At 37.1% G+C, this 17,493-nt stretch overlaps 1 protein-coding gene across 18 annotated transcripts in view; it reads right to left on the minus strand.

The window, feature by feature from the left end:
* The window catches only part of PUS7L (pseudouridine synthase 7 like), a 39,061-nt gene that overhangs the window by 17,746 nt on the left and 3,822 nt on the right, over positions 1-17,493 (minus strand). For 15 of the 18 annotated variants that reach the window (XM_067696243.1, XM_067696253.1, XM_067696255.1 and 12 more), the window contains 5 exons: positions 16,514-17,442; positions 9,434-9,593; positions 7,502-7,694; positions 5,257-5,355; positions 1,407-1,488 (listed from right to left, as the gene is read on the minus strand). In XM_067696243.1, the coding sequence (XP_067552344.1) occupies positions 1,407-1,488; positions 5,257-5,355; positions 7,502-7,694; positions 9,434-9,593; positions 16,514-17,426 (1,447 nt within the window). In that variant the 5' untranslated portion in view covers positions 17,427-17,442. Of the gene's footprint in view, positions 1-1,406; positions 1,489-5,256; positions 5,356-7,501; positions 7,695-9,433; positions 9,594-10,752; positions 10,776-14,088; positions 14,217-16,513; positions 17,443-17,493 lie in introns of those variants that run through there. The other 3 variants (XM_067696257.1, XM_067696256.1, XM_067696254.1) reach the window with 3 other exon arrangements.

The following is a 17,493-nucleotide window of genomic DNA, read 5'->3' on the forward strand; positions in this document are numbered from 1 at the left end:
AAGAGGTGTTTTGTTTGTTGGTTTTTAATAAAGATCATTAATCATATGGCTCAATCACTCTCCCTGCTTTAAAAAGAGCACAACATTAGTAACTCCAACTTCAGGATGGAAATAAACTAATTTGTAGTTATTTAGAGGGCTTTTTTTTTTAAAGCATTACATAAACCCCTGAGCTTAGAGATTTTTAAAGAGCTGTTATAGACGTTTTACACAGAATTTTTTGAATAAGAAAGGGTTGACATCTGGATCCTTCAAGTGTACTATTAGGTCTTGCTAGTAGGATGCTTTTTAAAACTAGGTTACTGGACTCCATGGCAAAGATGCTTATTCAGGGAGGGCCTTGGATTCAACATTTTAATAAATGCACCAGGTTTCTTAAGCACACTAAAGTTTAAGAATCACTGCCAAAAGGAAATTATTTTCTCAGGACCCTACAATAGATGCAATTTTGAATTTTCCTTAGTATTACTTAGATTACTTACAACAATCTGAAATGCTCACACTATTTACAGATTCTGGTGTGGCATAAAAATATTTTTCTCCTATGAATCATGACATATAGGTAATATGTACATAATTTAAAACAATGAATGGAGATATTTGAAAACGGATGTCCTTTATTTCATTGTAAGTGAAATTCAATATGCACGTATATGTCGATCATATATTTGAATGACTCTAAAATGCTATGGTTGCCGTTATTGTTTAGATACAAGTAATATTTATTCAGTATTCAGAACGTGCCAGGCACTATATTACAACCATTATATCTATTATCTTATTTAAATCTCATGACAGTCTTTTAGGTACCATTATTAGCTTCAGTTTGCAGATGAAGAAACTAAAAGAATGAAACTAAATGACTGCACAAGACTGTACAGCTGGGAAGTACTAAAGTTGAGAGCTAAACCCACGTAGATTGACTCTAGAACCCACACTCGTAACAACTTTTTTTTAGTGCTTCTCATTAAGCATTCTGCATATATTGGGCTAAAGTTTGCAAAATCAGCAATCAGGGCTAAATGGCAACTAGATCAAAAACAATGCACAAAGTATCAGATATAACAAATGTACTTTTATTTAGTTTATTTTTTCAGTCTCCTCTGATTGTAGTGAATTATACTTCCATCAATACCTAAATCCTTCGAGGATTTAGGCCAAGAAAAACTCAGAAAGCATCTTTTCCCTCACCCCTACCCCCAAGCAAGAATTAGAACAGACAAAAATCCCAGAGATCTGGCCAAAAATGGAGTGCCTAGGGCACGTAATAAAAATGCTTAAATATACAATATATTACAGTCTATTTCTTATCATATTTATGTTGTAATGAATGCCCTCCTGCTGACATAACACTTATATTATGTATCTGCATGGTTATGTATGGGGTAAAGAAACTTTTTAAGTACCAGTTTGAAGAAAATATTTCTTTGCTCTATTTACAGGATCATCCAATTCTTCTGGTGTAAGAAATAACTGTACAGCCTTCACCTTTAAAAACCAAACAAGCAAACATGTGTTAAATGAAAATGAAAAATTACTTTTTTTTAAAAAGGTACAAACTGTCTGACATCTAACAAATGCCAGACATTTAACAAAGGAACAAGAATAAGCATTTAACATGATATTTTACGTGGCAATTTTGTCTTTAAGTGTTCAAAAGTTAAACAATGTTAAATTTAGAATTAACCTCCTGTACAAAGCAAACTGATACAGAGGTTTAAAATATTATGGACTGGAAAAGTGCTCCCCCACCACTTCCACAGTTCTTCTGTCATTCTTTGCCTCTATCATCGAACTATGAACAGAAGTATTAAGTGATGACATAAAACTCAGACTTAGCCAACAAAAATACACAACAAAAATAAGGGAAGGAACAAGCATAGGGGAATGGCAAGCCACTAATTTCATTTATGTTCTCAAGTCTCAGAATTCTGTGGTCTTAAAAATAATTGCCAAAGTCATTTTTAAAAATTGTCAACTTTAATGTTTTCTTTTAAAACCTAAATAGATTAAAAGATGCTCCTTTAAAAAAAAAAAAGGTATCTACTAGTTCCTATATTTTATCACTGTCTCCAGCACAACTTATTTCTAAGTATGTGCCTTAGAGTAGGAAAGGATCTTTTTTTTTTTTTTTTTTTTTTTTGAGGTATGCGGGCCTCTCACTGTTGTGGCCTCTCCCGTTGCGGAGCACAGGTTCCGGACGTGCAGGCTCAGCGGCCATGGCTCACAGGCCTAGCCGCTCCACAGCATGTGGGATCTTCCCGGACCGGGGCACGAACCCGTGTCCCCTGCATCAGCAGGCGGACTCTCAACCACTGCGCCACCAGGGAAGCCCGGAAAGGATCTTAAAATAGGTCAAGCAACCTAATCTCCCACTCAATTCTTCTGTTAACATTATTCATTCATTCAAACAAATACTATTAAGCATCTGCCATGTGCTAGGCACTGTGGAGACACCAGGGGTAGAGTGTTGAGCAAGAGACTTGTGGTCTCTGTTTACTGGAAAAGATTAAATAAGCAATAATTATAAAATGTAATCAAACCTGAGATGGGAAGTCTAGGAGGCTGTGCAGTCACAAGATAAGGGGAATTCACTAATTCTTGGGTAATGGGATGAGAATTTAAACTGAGACATAAGGAATGTAAAGGTTGGGGAGGGCGTAATTCAAGCAAAAGGAAAAAAAAAATCTGCCTTTCCAGCTGTGGGAGCCAGCCTCTAAAACAGCCCCAATGGTCTCAAGCACTTGGTGCTCACGCCTGGGCAGTCCTCTCCCACACTCATCAGGGTTGGCCTGCATAACCGTGGAATACGGAAGTAGTGAAGGTCTGTCCCTCCCAAGGTTAGGCTATGAAAGACACTGAAGTTTCTTTTTTCTTTTTTTATTCAATGAATATTTATTGAGTATGAATGAATGAAGAAAGGAATAAATGCTCTATTTTTAAAGAACTTTAATGAGGCTAAAAACTGTATCCTCTGAAAAGGAATTACTCCCCTCCATTTTACCAAACTGCAATTTTTTTCTCATTTCATTTCTCTGAAGGAATATTCTATTTCCTTTAGCAAAGAGAGTGTGTCAAGAGATATATGACCGGGCTTCCCTGGTGGCGCAGTGGTTGAGAGTCCGCCTGCCGATGCAGGGGACACGGGTTCATGCCCCAGTCCGGGAAGATCCCACATGCCGCGGAGTGGCTGGGCCCGTGAGCCATAGGCCGCTGAGCCTGCACATCCAGAGCCTGTGCTCCGCAACGGGATATATGACCCTACTTTTTTTTAACTTTTTATTTTATGTCAGAGTACAGTTGACTAACAATGTTGTGACAGTTTCAGGTGTACAGCAAAGTGATACAGCTATACATATACATGTATCTATTCTTTTTCAAATTCTTTCCCCATTTAGGTTATTCCATAATATTGAGCAGAGTTCTCTGTGCTATACAGTAGGTCCTTGTTGGTTATCCATGAGGTTTCTGTTGTGGTCTTCCTCTCTCTCTCTGTTGCGGTCTCTCGCTCTCTCTCTCTCTTTTGTGCTCTTGGACTCCTCTCTCCGGGGGAAGCCATGCCACGAGTACCACTATGTCAAGAAACTCAAGGTTCCTGCCAACAACCACGAGAGTGATCTTGGATGTAGATCCTTGGTACCCACTCAAGTTTTCAGAGACCACCCAGGCTGATAGATAACTGCAAATGCGTGAGAGACCCTGATGCAAAAATGCCCAGCTAAGCTGCTCCCAGATTCCTGATCCTCAGAAATAGTGAGAGAATAAATGCTTGTGGTTTTAATACACTAAGTTTTGGGGTAATTTGTTCCACAGCAATAATTGATAACCAATAGTCTAGCAAGTTTACAAATAATTAGGAGCATGGAATATGAAGTCTGAAAGAGGTAGCCATTGAAGGGGTAGCCAGCCAGCTTTTGTTTAAATGTAATGATAGCAAGAGGAATTTCCAGTTCTTGGGGTGGGGCGTGGCGGAGGAGGAAGCCCATTTCTTTGGACAACTCTTAGAAAAGTCTTTCTTACACTAGGCTAAAACTTGGCCCCCTGAATTTCTACCACTGTTAAAACCAGACAATTAACAGTCTAATCATATTTTTGAACATTCATCTTACTATGAGCCTGACACTACGCTAGGTGCTTTCACAAAAGTTATCTCATTTACTTCTCACGAACATCTTGTAAAATACGTATTATGTCCATTTTACAGATAAGAAAACCGAGGCTGGGAAAATTAATTAACCTGCCTATAGTGACATATTAGACAACTGGCAGAACTCAAACAGAACACATGATGCATTCTTCAGACCCCTAACTATTAAATTCTTCCATATGACAAAATTTCCAATACTTTAAGTTAATTTCCTCTTCAGAGTTTTCTAGACTGAAGAAACACTTTTCAGTTAATCATTTCTCATCAATACAGTTTCTAGACCCTTTATCATATCAGTTATATCCCACTTGCTAAACTCCCTCTGAAATGTTAAGCCCAGACTGACTGCAGTTTTGCAGATGTGGTCTACATCACCAGCTGTCAACCTTATTTCCATGTGTAAGATGATGTTCACATGCACAATGCTTCTCACAAGTGCTTTTACTGTTCCTTTCTCTTCCACTCAAGAAAACATATCAGAACACAAATGAGTAAGCATGACACTATTATATGAATAATACTGCATTTGCTCAAATATACAATTTTCATAGTTTTGTGGTTTTTCTCTATTATGTATACTGTAATCAGTGTGAAAATATATGTGTGTATATAATATGTAATTATATATATGTAATATACATTTTAAAAATATATAATATAATAATTGGGCAAATGTGGCTTATTTGTGACATGCATTTTTAGTTTCATTTGAAACTAGCCAGATTTTCTTTTTCAAATTTGCTGTTCCTCTTGGTCTCTGCCATTGGGTGAATTCCTATCTTGCATAATATCTGATACCAGATTTCTCGAATCAGGGTTTAACTTTCTCAAAATCCTCTATTCAGCTCACTAAGAATTTGATGAGCACTGGTCAAGTCCCTGTTAGTCTCAAGCAGGTATTAAATACAAGGGGCATCACATACAGTTTGCTTTGTTATAATGTGATACCAAGAATATAGTGGCTGCTCAATAAACATGATGTAATGTATGGTATATGTATGTGGTGGTATAGCTGCCTTTATATGCTGGGTTAAGAAAGCAAGGAGCAGGCTTATGTAGTAAGGACAACTGACAAAACAGCTAAGTCCATACTTTTAAAGAATCCATACCATTTCACTCTTCAGCAAAGCCAATCCAATTTGGTCTGTGTGAACTTTCCTTCCCATCCCAAATCTCTGTGGTCCATAGTAATTCACAAACCCTTTATTCTATAAATACAAAAAAAAAACCAATTAATTAAAAGTATATTGTTGGGCTTCCCTGGTGGCGCAGTGGTTGCGAGTCCGCCTGCCGATGCAGGGGACACGGGTTCGTGCCCTGGTCTGGGAGGATCCCGCATGCTGCGGAGCGGCTGGGCCCGTGAGCCATGGCCGCTGGGCCTGTGCGTCCGGAGCCTGTGCTCCGCAACGGGAGAGGCCACAACAGTGAGAGGCCCGCTTACCACAAAAAAAAAAAATAGTATATTGTTATGGACCGCATGCCTGTGAGCCACCAAAAGTCATATGTTGAAATCCTAACCTCCAATCTGATGGTGTTTGGAGGTGGGGATTTGGGGAGGTAATTAGGTCATGAGGATAGAGCCCTCATGAATAGGATTAGTGCCCTTATAAGAAATGGTGGTAGAACTAGCCCACTCTATTTCTGCAGTGTGTGAATACAATAAGAAGACCAGGCAGGAACCCTGATCTTAGGCTTCCAGCCTCCAGAACTATAAGAAGTAATTTTCTCTTGTTTAAAAATCACCCAGTCTATGGTTCTTTGTTATAGCCCCAAACTAAGATAAATAAATACAATTATTGTGTCAGAATATGTAATCAAGTCTTTCTTGTTGTATTTATTTCAATAAAAGAATCTTGTAATTGGCAATATGCACATGGCAATATGCACATGTGTTTCTCAGTGTTAGCTGTAGAGAAGAATCACTTAGGGAGTTTTTTTTTTAAATGCTAATGCCTAAGCTGCATCCCCAAATGTATTTTTTTTTTTTTTTTTTGCAGTACGTGGGCCTCTCACAGTTGTGGCCTCTCCTGTTGCAGAGCACAGGCTCTGGATGCACAGGCTCAGTGGCCATGGCTCACGGGCCCAGCCACTCCGCGGCATGTGGGATCTTCCCGGACCGGGGCACGAACCCGTGTCCCCTGCATTGGCAGGCAGACTCTCAACCACTGCGCCACCAGGGAAGCCCCCAAATGTTCTTATTTAATTGGTTTGGGAGAAGAGACAGACTGCTGAAATGTTTTAAAAGCACCCCAGGTTGAGCAGTATGGGTCTAGATCAGGAGTTAGCAAGCTATTAACTGGCCCACAAGTCAAATCTGGCCCAACACCTGTTTCTGTAAACAAGGTTTTATTAGAACATGGCCATGCTCATTCATTTACATATTGTCCATGGATGCTTCCACACAACAGCAGTAGAGTACCTGCAACAGAGACCATATGCCTACAAAACCACAAATATTTATTATCTGGCCCTTTACAGAAAAAAGTTTGCTGAACCCATAGTCTACATGATCAGAATGAAGGCTATGGTTGTACGTGCATATTTAGATGCCTGGCAAGTGTTATTTAAAAACTTACGGTAAGTAATTTTTTTACTGTAAGACAATACGTATATGATTTATCATTTGTATACACTGAAACAAAATTCAAAATTAGACTGAAGAGAAAAAAGATTCTGAAAAGTAATATAAAAACTATATGCCAAAGATTTCTGAAAAGAATTACTAGACAAAGTTCCCCCCAAAATTAATCTCTTTGCCTGAAATACTACTCTATATGACAGATACTAAAAACAAAACAAAACAAAACAATCTGTCTTTTTATACAGATAGTTTTTACCCCCACACTGAGGAACACTATACAATTTTTTTTTATTACACTAAAGTTGTGTTTTTTCAATACAAAAATATGTACTAAGAAGAAAAATAAAAAAATAAGTCAAATGGCCCTAATTATCATTTTAAAAAATAATTATACATGCAATAAAAAGAAAAGGTACAAAAGAAAAAGAAAAATTTCCCTTCTTATCTCAATGTAAAGGAAGGGACTATAAAGATTTTCCTATAAAACTCTATTTTAAAGTGCAGTTTGGGGACATCCTTGGTAGTCCAGTGGTTAAGAATCCGCCTTCCAATGCACGGGACACGGGTTTGATCCCTGGTTGGGGAACTAAGGTCCCACCTGCTGTGGGGAAACTAAGCCCGCTCACCACAACTAGAGAGCCTGCGCACTCTAGAGCTCACGCGCCACAACTTGAGAGAAGCCCACATGCCGCAATGAAAGATCCCGCGTACAGCAACTAAGACCCAACTAAGCCAAAAATAAATTAATTTTTTAAAAAGTGCAGTTTTCTTACCTTAACATTTTCTACTGCCTCCAAAATTCTCTCTCTCAGGTTTGCAGAATCATTTATTTGATTTTTTAAATTTCTGATGACAATATCAAAGTGATTTCCTTTGAGCTGACCGAGTCTAAGGGAATCATCTACAGACTGAATATTAAACACATTCATTCTTTTCTTTTCAATTTCTTTTTCAATATTTTTCAACCTATAAATGATAAATCATATAGACTCAGTTAAATCTTACATTTAAAAAATTAGTTTAAATGCTTAAACATTAAAAAATTATGTTAAAAATGTCAAAAAATTAGTTTAAATAAAGTTTAAATGACAGTTGGCAGACAACCACTTATATCAGAATACTAAAACAAAAATTGGGGGAACTATTTCAAAAACACATCTTTCATTTATTTTAACAAATGTACACTAAAAACCCTTTATCATAGGAATATATTAAGAGTTATTTTAAGAACTGGAACACATATAGCTAATGCTACTACTCTATGTAGCCTTCTGACTTCTTAGTTCAAGGGATAGAACCTCTTAACTGTTCTCTGCTCTTCCTGTCCTTAGACTTTGCTCCTTTCCTCCTCAGTCTCTCTTTCTCCAATGTTACCAAAAAACCACTAGTGCCAGAGGATTTTCCTAAAATTCTGCTCTGAACACTTCCTTATTCAAATTTTCAATTTTTCACCAACATCTAAATAATAGATTCCAATTGTCTTAGCCTAACTTTTAAGATCCTATAAGAACTGATGTAAATTCTTCTTTACATCATATTTTCTGTAGTCCTTACAGGAACTATCTGCTTTATTAGGCAGACTTTTTAGCTTACTGCCCCTCTAAACTATCTTCAGATTTTCTGCATCTGCTAAAATCTTACTGTTAGTTGATGGGTAATTAAAATCCCCTACCCATAAGCCAAATCAAAGTACCTGCTCCTCCTAGAAACTAATAACTTGTTTTGTCTTTGATGGTTAAAAACTAATTTTTAACATCTAAATACCTTTTAACATCTAAAGTCATTCTCTCTTACTATACTGCACTTCTTGACCACAAAGACAAAATCACAAACAATTTTTTTTTGTCCCACATATAAGAACTTTGAAACATCTACCTGCAAGTAGTGAATACTTAAACATCTGATGACTAAAGATTAATATATCAATATTACATCAAGTTAGGCAGAATTATGGTTCAATGATTCAACTTTCTGAACTTTATCTTGAGGAAAGTATCCACAAGGCACAGATTTAAGTACAATCATATTAATCACAGTAGTATTTACAGTGAAAAACTGGAATAAATTTCTATGTCCCAAAACAGAAGAATGTTAAATAAATTAGTCTGTATAATGAACATGACTCTGAAATATTTCATGACATAAATTTTCATTAAGAATACTAATTATTTCTATAAGTAAAATATAAATTACACACACAGTGCGATTTTCACATATGTAAAAAATGGCTTTGTAGCATCTGTATGTAGCACAGTATTTGAAAAAAGACTGGAAGGAAATGGATCAAAGTGTTATTGTGGTTATTTCTGAGTAAGAGAACTTTTAGTGACATTTAATTTCTTTTTTATTCTATTTTCTAAATCTTCTATAATAAACATGTATTTCTTCTAAATACACGTATTATCTTCTAAATAATACATGTACTATCTTCTAAATAAACATGTATTATCTTCTAAATAGAGTTTTGTTTTGTTGTTCAATAGAGTTTTGTTTCTAAATAGAGTTTAGAGTTCTAAATAGAGTTTTGTTTTGTTCAACAACAAAACTCTATTTAGAAGCTAATTATACTATTAATGCAGAATATGTGCTGAGTAAGCCTGTAATCAATTACTATTGATAGTGAGATTAATATGCTCCCAGTATTATTCTGAGTTTTTGATGCAATAAGAAAATAAAGTCTGTCCTTTAAAGTAACATCTTATTACCTCTCTGGTGTCACTTTTCTAACAACCATTGCTTGATAAGTGATGGCTTTCTTGTCTTTAAGTCCTGCATAACTAAAATCCGAAGGAATCACTCCAAGTTTGATAGCTAAAAAACCAACTGCTTCAAACATTTCCAGATTTTCTTTTCGTAGGGTAAAGGCTGAAACAAAAACAATCCCCTATTACAAAAAAAGCAGCTAACATACATCAATTACATTCTTAGCAGACTGACAGATCATTATAATGAATCAAATCACTAATTTAAATAATGAGTACTTTTTAATCAAAATACAACCAGTAAAATACAAAACCTCATGGATTTCAGTGCTCATTTTTAAAATTCTAGTGGGCTCATTAAAGGCTTACAGAAAAAAAAAAAAATCCAAATTCCCTGATCTGACGCTCATACTGGCCCCAGTCACATTAGCCCTAATCTACCCTTCCAGTCTCCGCATGTGTCACTCCCATTCATATAACCTATAATCCTAACACAGAGAACTCCTCACAATCCTTGGATGGACTAGAGCCTTCATGTGCTCCCTCCATTTACTATTTGCCATACTTCTATTCATGCTTCAAGACCCAATGGCCACAGCAGCAATCACGTTTGTCTTGTTTTTGTTTTTGCAGTAAGCGGGCCTCTCACTGCCTTGGCCTCTCCCGTTGCGGAGCACAGGCTCCGGATGCGCAGGTTCAGTGGCCATGGCTCACGGGCACAGCCGCTCCATGGCATGTGGGATCCTCCCGGACCGGGGCACGCACCCGTGTCCCCTGCATCGGCAGGCGAACTCTCAACCACTGCGCCACCAGGGAAGCCCTATCTTATTGACCATTATATCTTCAGCCTCACACATAGTAAGTATTCAAGTATTTATTGAATGGATGAATAAATGAACTTTACCGGAAGTTAATTACTTAAATCTGCATGTCTCCACTAGCTGTCATTATCTATATTGTGACACTGAACACCATGTTATAATTTCTCTCTTTAAGTTGTGCACCCCACGGACTGGGAGTTCCAGGCCAGCAAACCAGGAAATAAAACCATACTTGCTTCATGCTAGCTGCTTCAAATGTCTACTAGATGAGAGAGTAGGAGTGAGGGTGCAGAAGAGGAAGGAGGAACAAGTGCAGTAACGGCCACCAAAACAGCCCCCCAACTTGTTGGCCTATATAACCTGCCAACATTGACAGTAACAAAATACCTCAATCCTCAGTTCACCATATACATATAAGATGCTTCAAAGTACTGCCCTTTTCCCTCAAATCATGAAAAGGAAATTCAAAGTTTTCTGCAGAATAATTTCTATTTTGTTCACCTCTTGTAACTGTCATCTGCAGCTACACGGGTCTCTCTGAGGAGTGCTCTAAGAAAAATGAACATTTAACGTACATGTGACTCAGGAAGTAGAAGGATGTGAAATTTACCTATCTATCTCTGAACATATGAAATAGCTAAACAAAAGCTTGTAATATCTACACTTTAGAAATCACACTGTTTAAAAGAAAGGGAAAGATCTGTATGTTCTTTAGATCTCTATATAAATAACCTCAAAAAACATGAAAATAGCAAGTCTCAAAAACATGAAGAAAAACATACATTTATGAAAAAGTTTTTAAAATCAGCAATAATGCTTCAATATTTGTACATATTGTGAAATGATCACTACAAATTTTTTTTCCTTGTGATAAGAACTGGTAAGATCTACTCCTTTAGCAACTTTCAAATATATAACACAGTATTATTAACTGTAGTCACAATGCTGTACATTATATCCCAGGACTTATTTATCACTGGGAGTTTGTACCTTTTGATCACCTTCATCGATGAATAAAATAGATTATTTTAAATAAATTCATATCTTTTAAAATTCATTTTAAATTGCTAATAGGTTAAATACAATTAACACATAAACAAAAGCTGTTTGGGGTTCACAGTAATTTATAAGAGCTATACTAGTCCTGGAACGAAACATTTGAGAATCAATTAGTAATAATGTGAAAAAATATAGTAGTCTTTCAAATATACCAAATCTACGGAATTAGACACCACTAAAATATCTTAAAAGTGTTGCGGCAGCCTGGCTAGGAGGTACAAACTGTGAAAAACAGACCAAGAAAGTGTATTATATAAAGTAAGAAGGCTAGGAGAGCAACACTTAAAGTTTTAAAGTACATGTGTTTGATAACTAGAGTTCAATGTGTCAAATCTGTCCCTGACAATCTAGGCATGTCACTCACAGGTCATTAGGCAAGCTCAGCCATCTAAGAAGGAGCCTCCAAATTGTTTGAGATTATATCAGTTTGTTGCTGATTAGCCTTAGTGCATAGGTATATTTTATCCATGAAGATACAGAATTTAGAATAGAAATATTTAAGACGATCAAATTCACGGTTTTTAGTATTTGTGTTAATGAATGTCTTATGCACTTGGAATGTTTAAGGTAATGAAACTCAAGTAATTCCAATTAAAAATGTCTAATTGATTTAAACTTGTCTTTCTTACACTGAAATCTCATTAAGTTAGTAAATAATATTGGCACATATAAGAAAATGTAAACATCACCAAATTTATGTTGAATTTATAAGATTTATAACATTTTCTTAATTACTTGGAATAAATGAAGTATTGGAAAAGAAAATCAACTATGCTAAATTTTAAAATTCAATTTTAGAGACTTCCACTTCTAGCACCATGTTGGAATAATTGGTACCAACCTTGAACTCCCACTGTAAACAAACAGAAAACTAGACAAAACATATGAAACACCTGTCTTTGGACCCTGGACTAAAGGCATCACAGAACTGTGATCCAAAAGGAAAAGCAAAACAAACGAGGTGAGTCTTAAAATACCATGGTTTTGGGCTTCCCTGGTGGCGCAGTGGTTGAGAGTCCACCCGCCGATGCAGGGGACACGGGTTAGTGCCCCGGTCTGGGAGGATCCCACATGCCGCGGAGCGGCTGGGCCCGTGAGCCATGGCTGCTGAGCCTGCGCGCCCGGAGCCTGTGCTCCGCAACAGGAGAGGCCACAACAGTGAGAGGCCACGTACCGCAAAAAAAAAAAAAAAAAACACATGGTTTTCTAACTAGGGGTACTTTCTGGGCCAGGGAGGAGGAATCCAAGTAGAGCACAGTGGTCTTGCTGAGGCTGGAGTTCAAGAAGGCCCAGTAGGCTGGAATTCATAGTGCAGAGTAAGAGAACGTGTTCCAGAAATCTGCATAGGTGACCCCTTGAGTTCCTTGCTGATTAGTAATCTGCATGCCTAGAATTAAATGTTACATATCATTTATCTAGTGTTGTGTAACAAGTTGCCCCAAACCCTACTGGCTTACAATGTTTACTTATCTCTCAGAACTTCTCTGGAGCAGGAATTCAAGAGCACCGTGGTTTGGTGGGTTCTAGCTCAGGCTCTCTCAGGAGGTTGCAGCACAATGTGGCTAGGGCTGCAGTTACTCAAAACTCCTGACAGGAGTTGGAGGATCCATTTCCAAGGGGTTCACTCACTCACATGGCTGGCAATTTGGTACTGGCTATTGGCGGAAGGCCTCAGTTCCTCTCCAAAGAGCTGCTTTAATAGCCCTAAAGTCTGGTAGCTAGCTTACCCCAAAGTGAGCCATCCAAGAACTGTGCGCAAAAAGGGCAATACCTTTTATGACCTAGCCTTAGACATCACACACCATCACTTCTGTCATGTTCCATTCGTCACACCAGCCACTGAGAGTCTTCTCAGATACTGAGAATCTACCTTCTGGCTCTAATACTTTATGTCCCACCCCCATTCAAAATATACTCGTTCTTTCCCAATGCCCCAAAGACTCATCCCATTAAAACATCAGCTCAAATTCTAGTAGTTTTCCTCTCTATCAGGTCCAGTATGGATAGGCTCCTTAAATACATAGTAGAGCTGTATGACAGCACTAGCGTAAAGCCTACTCTGGACCTCCATTAATAAAATTCAAGATGAAGCCTCAGATGGATCTGCAAACTACTTCCTACCTGCTAGAGCATGTTCAACACTCTCTAAAACAAGACAACAAAATCCAGACACTCAACAAGATAACACTCACAATGTTTGACCTCCAAAAACTAGTACTGGACATGCAAAGAAACAGGAAAGTATGACCCATGAGCCAAATAAAAGTCAGTCAATAGAAACAGATCCAGAAACAACAGATATGAAATTAGCAGACAAATATTTTTAAAGACCCATTAAAAATAGGCTCGAACTGCGCTCTAGAGCCCGTGAGCCACAACTACTGAGCCCACGTGCCACAACTACTGAAGCCCATGTGCCTAGAGCCCATGCTCCGCAACAAGAGAAGCCACCGCAATAAGAAGCCCACCCACTGCAAGGAAGAGTAGCCCCCGCTCGCAGCAACTAGAGAAAGCCCATGCGCAGCAACAAAGACTCAACGCAGACAAAAATAAATTAAAAAAATAAAAAAAAAAAGGCTCAAAGATTATAGGAAAACATGAACATAACAAGAAATTGAGGACCTAAGAAAGAACCAAATAAAACTTCTAGAGCTTATAAATGCAATACCTAAAATGAAAATGTCATTGGACGCTTAAATTTTTCATACAATTCCTTCTTCAAAAAAGTGTCTAAGAAAACAGTATACCACTACCTCAAAAAATTAAACATAGAATTACCTTATTATCCAGCAATTCCATTTTTGGGTATATACCCAAAAGAACTGAAAACAGGAACTTAAACCAATATAGCCATGTTCATAGCCGCATTATTCACGATAGCCAAAAGATGGAAGCAACTGTGTCCACTGGCAGATGAATGGATAAACAAAATAACAAGATGTATGTATACATACAACAGAATATTATTCAGCCTTAAAAAGTAAAGAAATTCTAACACAGTAAAGAAATTCTAACACACACACACGTAAACCTTATAAACCATAAGCTAGGTGAAATAAGCCAATCACAAAAGAACAAAAGTTGTATGATTCCACTTATATGAGATACCTAGAGGAGAGGCTAGGGGAGAAGGGAATAGAGAGTTATTGTCTAACAGACATACAGTTTCAGTCTGAGGAGATGAAAAGAGTCTGGAGATGGATGGCAGTGATAGTTGTACAACAACGTGAATGTACTTAATGCCATTAAACTGTACACTTAAATATGGTTAAAATGGTAAAGTTTATGTTATGTATATTTTATAACAATTAAAAATAAAAATAAAAGGTTTTTTTAAGTGTTCTATTTTTTAGGTAGGTCTACTTATTAAGGAATTTTTTTATATGAACTATGTTTGTTCTTACAAAAGGCTGGCCTAAGCAATATCTGGGATAAGCAAAGTTTATCTTTGTCTTTTTCTTTGTTCTTGTACTTATAGGTATCCCAGTATCTTCATACTATCTTCTGGTGAACCATCAATTCCTCTCTTGAACATGTCTCTCCAATTATTCATAGTTTTGGTAAAACTAATTTAAACTAATATATTAAAGTTTCCACAATTTTTTGGTTCATTAATTCAAATACTGTTAGAATTTCAAGTCGTACAAAATCTACACCTGCTTAAAACACTGATCAGCAATTCTCTCCCCACGTGTAAAACTAGTTTTGTTTTTCCTTCAAAACAGATTTATCTGTTAACATTTATTGCATGCCTCACGTGTCAACTCCTATACTAGCAGCTTTTTCATGAAAAGGTAAGTCATACAACTGGACAAATTTCCAAGACAGAAGACACCAACATTTGAAAAACGATTACATACTAAACATTTGCATTCATTATTTCATCTAATCCTTAGAGTATCATTGTGAATTAGGCTTTACTACTACCCCATTTTTAAAGTACAACCAAAAGTTATGAATTGTTAAGTAACTTGCCCATGGTATTATTCTTTCCTGTTTTACATTTATGGAAACTAAGTCCCAAAGATATTAAAAAGTTCATAGATCTTTTTATGAACTAAAGTCATAACGTAAAATAAAACCCACATAGCTCCAAGGTCCAAACTCTTTTCACTTACATCACAGAGTTCCCTACATAGTACATTGTTTCTGTGCCAGATACACACATTTGTGCAAATCTGAGTTGCTGTTTATATTTTAAATGCTGTGCTGTTTACTTATAAAACAGGACCATCTGAAACACTTGCCATCCTTCACGTAGGATACAGGCCAATTAAACCTGGTCAGCCAAACCTGCAGAGTGAGATTTTATCGGTTCCACTCCATCCTAGAAAGTGAATATATTCCCTAAGACAGTGATTCTCAAAATGTGGTCCCCAGACCAGCAGAAAAAGGATCACCTGGGAATCTGTGAAAGACTTACCCCAAACATTCTAAATCAGAAAACCTGAGAATAGGGCTCAGAGATCTCTCTCAACAAGCCCTTTTGGTGATTATAATGCATGCTAAAATCTGAGAATCTCTTCTCTAAAAGACTGACAGCCAAAGGAAGTAAGTTTGCAGGTTCCGTACCTTGGGCAGTTAAGTCCAGCTGTTTTAGATTACAAGGTATTCTCTTCACTTCCCCAAGCACAGCAAACATATTCTACTTCTCTCCAAATACTTAATTTTAATTAAGATAACTCTCAAAATATGAAATCAAGATTCATCCCCACAACACTTACTTCAATGCAAAGTAACTGCTTCAACTTTATACATTTGTGACTACGTTAACTATAAGTATCTGTGTTAAAGATACTTTCATCAATAAGGTTAGTTTTTTTTTTTTGCAGTACACGGGCCTCTCACTGTTGTGGCCTCTCCCATTGCGGAGCACAGGCTCCGGATGCACAGGCTCAGCGGCCATGGCTCACGGGCCTAGCCGCTCCGCGGCATGTGGGATCTTCCCAGACCGGGGCACGAACCCGTGTCCCCTGCGTCGGCAGGCTGACTCTCAACCACTGGGCCACCAGGGAAGCCCCAATAAGGTTAATTTTTACAACCAGTGTATTTTGAAAGACTTTCCCTTCCATTAAAAAACAGGACCCATATATTGTTTCCAATATCTCTCTGGACAAGGCTATTTAATTCATTTGAAATTATTCAGCTTTCACGCAACTTTAACTAATTTATCTAAGAAAATAATAACGATGTATTAAATTACCTGTGTATATAACTCTTCTTTCCTGGCATCCATGAAGAGATCTTTTCCTGGGCTTGTGTGCCTTTTCCCGAAATCTTACTGTTATCATTACCTTTGGATTATCAGCACTATAATTCGGTTCAGGAAAAGATTTGGTTTCCACAAGATTTCCAAACTTTTTGTTGATAAAATGGTGGACAGCCTTTCGGTGATCTTTGTTTATATCAGGTTTAAAGGTAAATTTGGAATTTTCTTTCTTTGCATCCAAATATTTAAAAAAGTCAAATGCTTCTTCTTCAGATACCAAGTGACAGAGTTCTTTATACTCAAGATTTGGTTTTACAACAATTTCACTGTTTTTTCCTACAGTTATTAAAAAAGGAAATTTCTGCCTAATAGCACTATGCAAAATAGCCCTCTGGTTTTTGTCAAGGATTCTGCCTAATGAGAATTCAGAAGATGGTCCAATTAGTTCAGTTTTAGAATTCCACTTCTCTTTTACATCACAGGCAAACCGATTCAGTAATTCATTAGTTTTTTCATCTAACAAGGATCCTAACACATCAATGTTTTCTTCTTCACCTTTGGAAGTTCCATCTTCGATAGTATCTTCCTTTTCTGAACCAGGCTCATAATTCTGGTCATCACCAGAGCACCCAGCCAAAGTATTGACTTCTTGATTGCTTCTCTCTTCAAAGGATAAATTTTGAGGATCTAGGTTTGTTTTTTTGGCCAAATTATTTGGCCCAGGTAGTATTTTATTAACCTTGTGAATAGGTTCATCACTGGCTTTATTAACTAACTGTCCCTGTTCATCAATCTCAATAACAACAAAGTCACTTGGTGAGCTTTTTATGGTGCCATGAAATCCAACGTGATCTGTAATGAAACACAGAGAACTAAACCTGATTCTAAAATCTGTATCCTCTTCCATTCTCAAATAACAATGCCTATAAAAGAAACAAAGAGGTGGTCAATTACCAGAAAGAAAAATTCTGGAT

The sequence above is a fragment of the Pseudorca crassidens genome, chromosome 11, assembly GCF_039906515.1.
Source record: "Pseudorca crassidens isolate mPseCra1 chromosome 11, mPseCra1.hap1, whole genome shotgun sequence".
In the NCBI taxonomy this organism is placed as follows: domain Eukaryota; kingdom Metazoa; phylum Chordata; class Mammalia; order Artiodactyla; family Delphinidae; genus Pseudorca; species Pseudorca crassidens.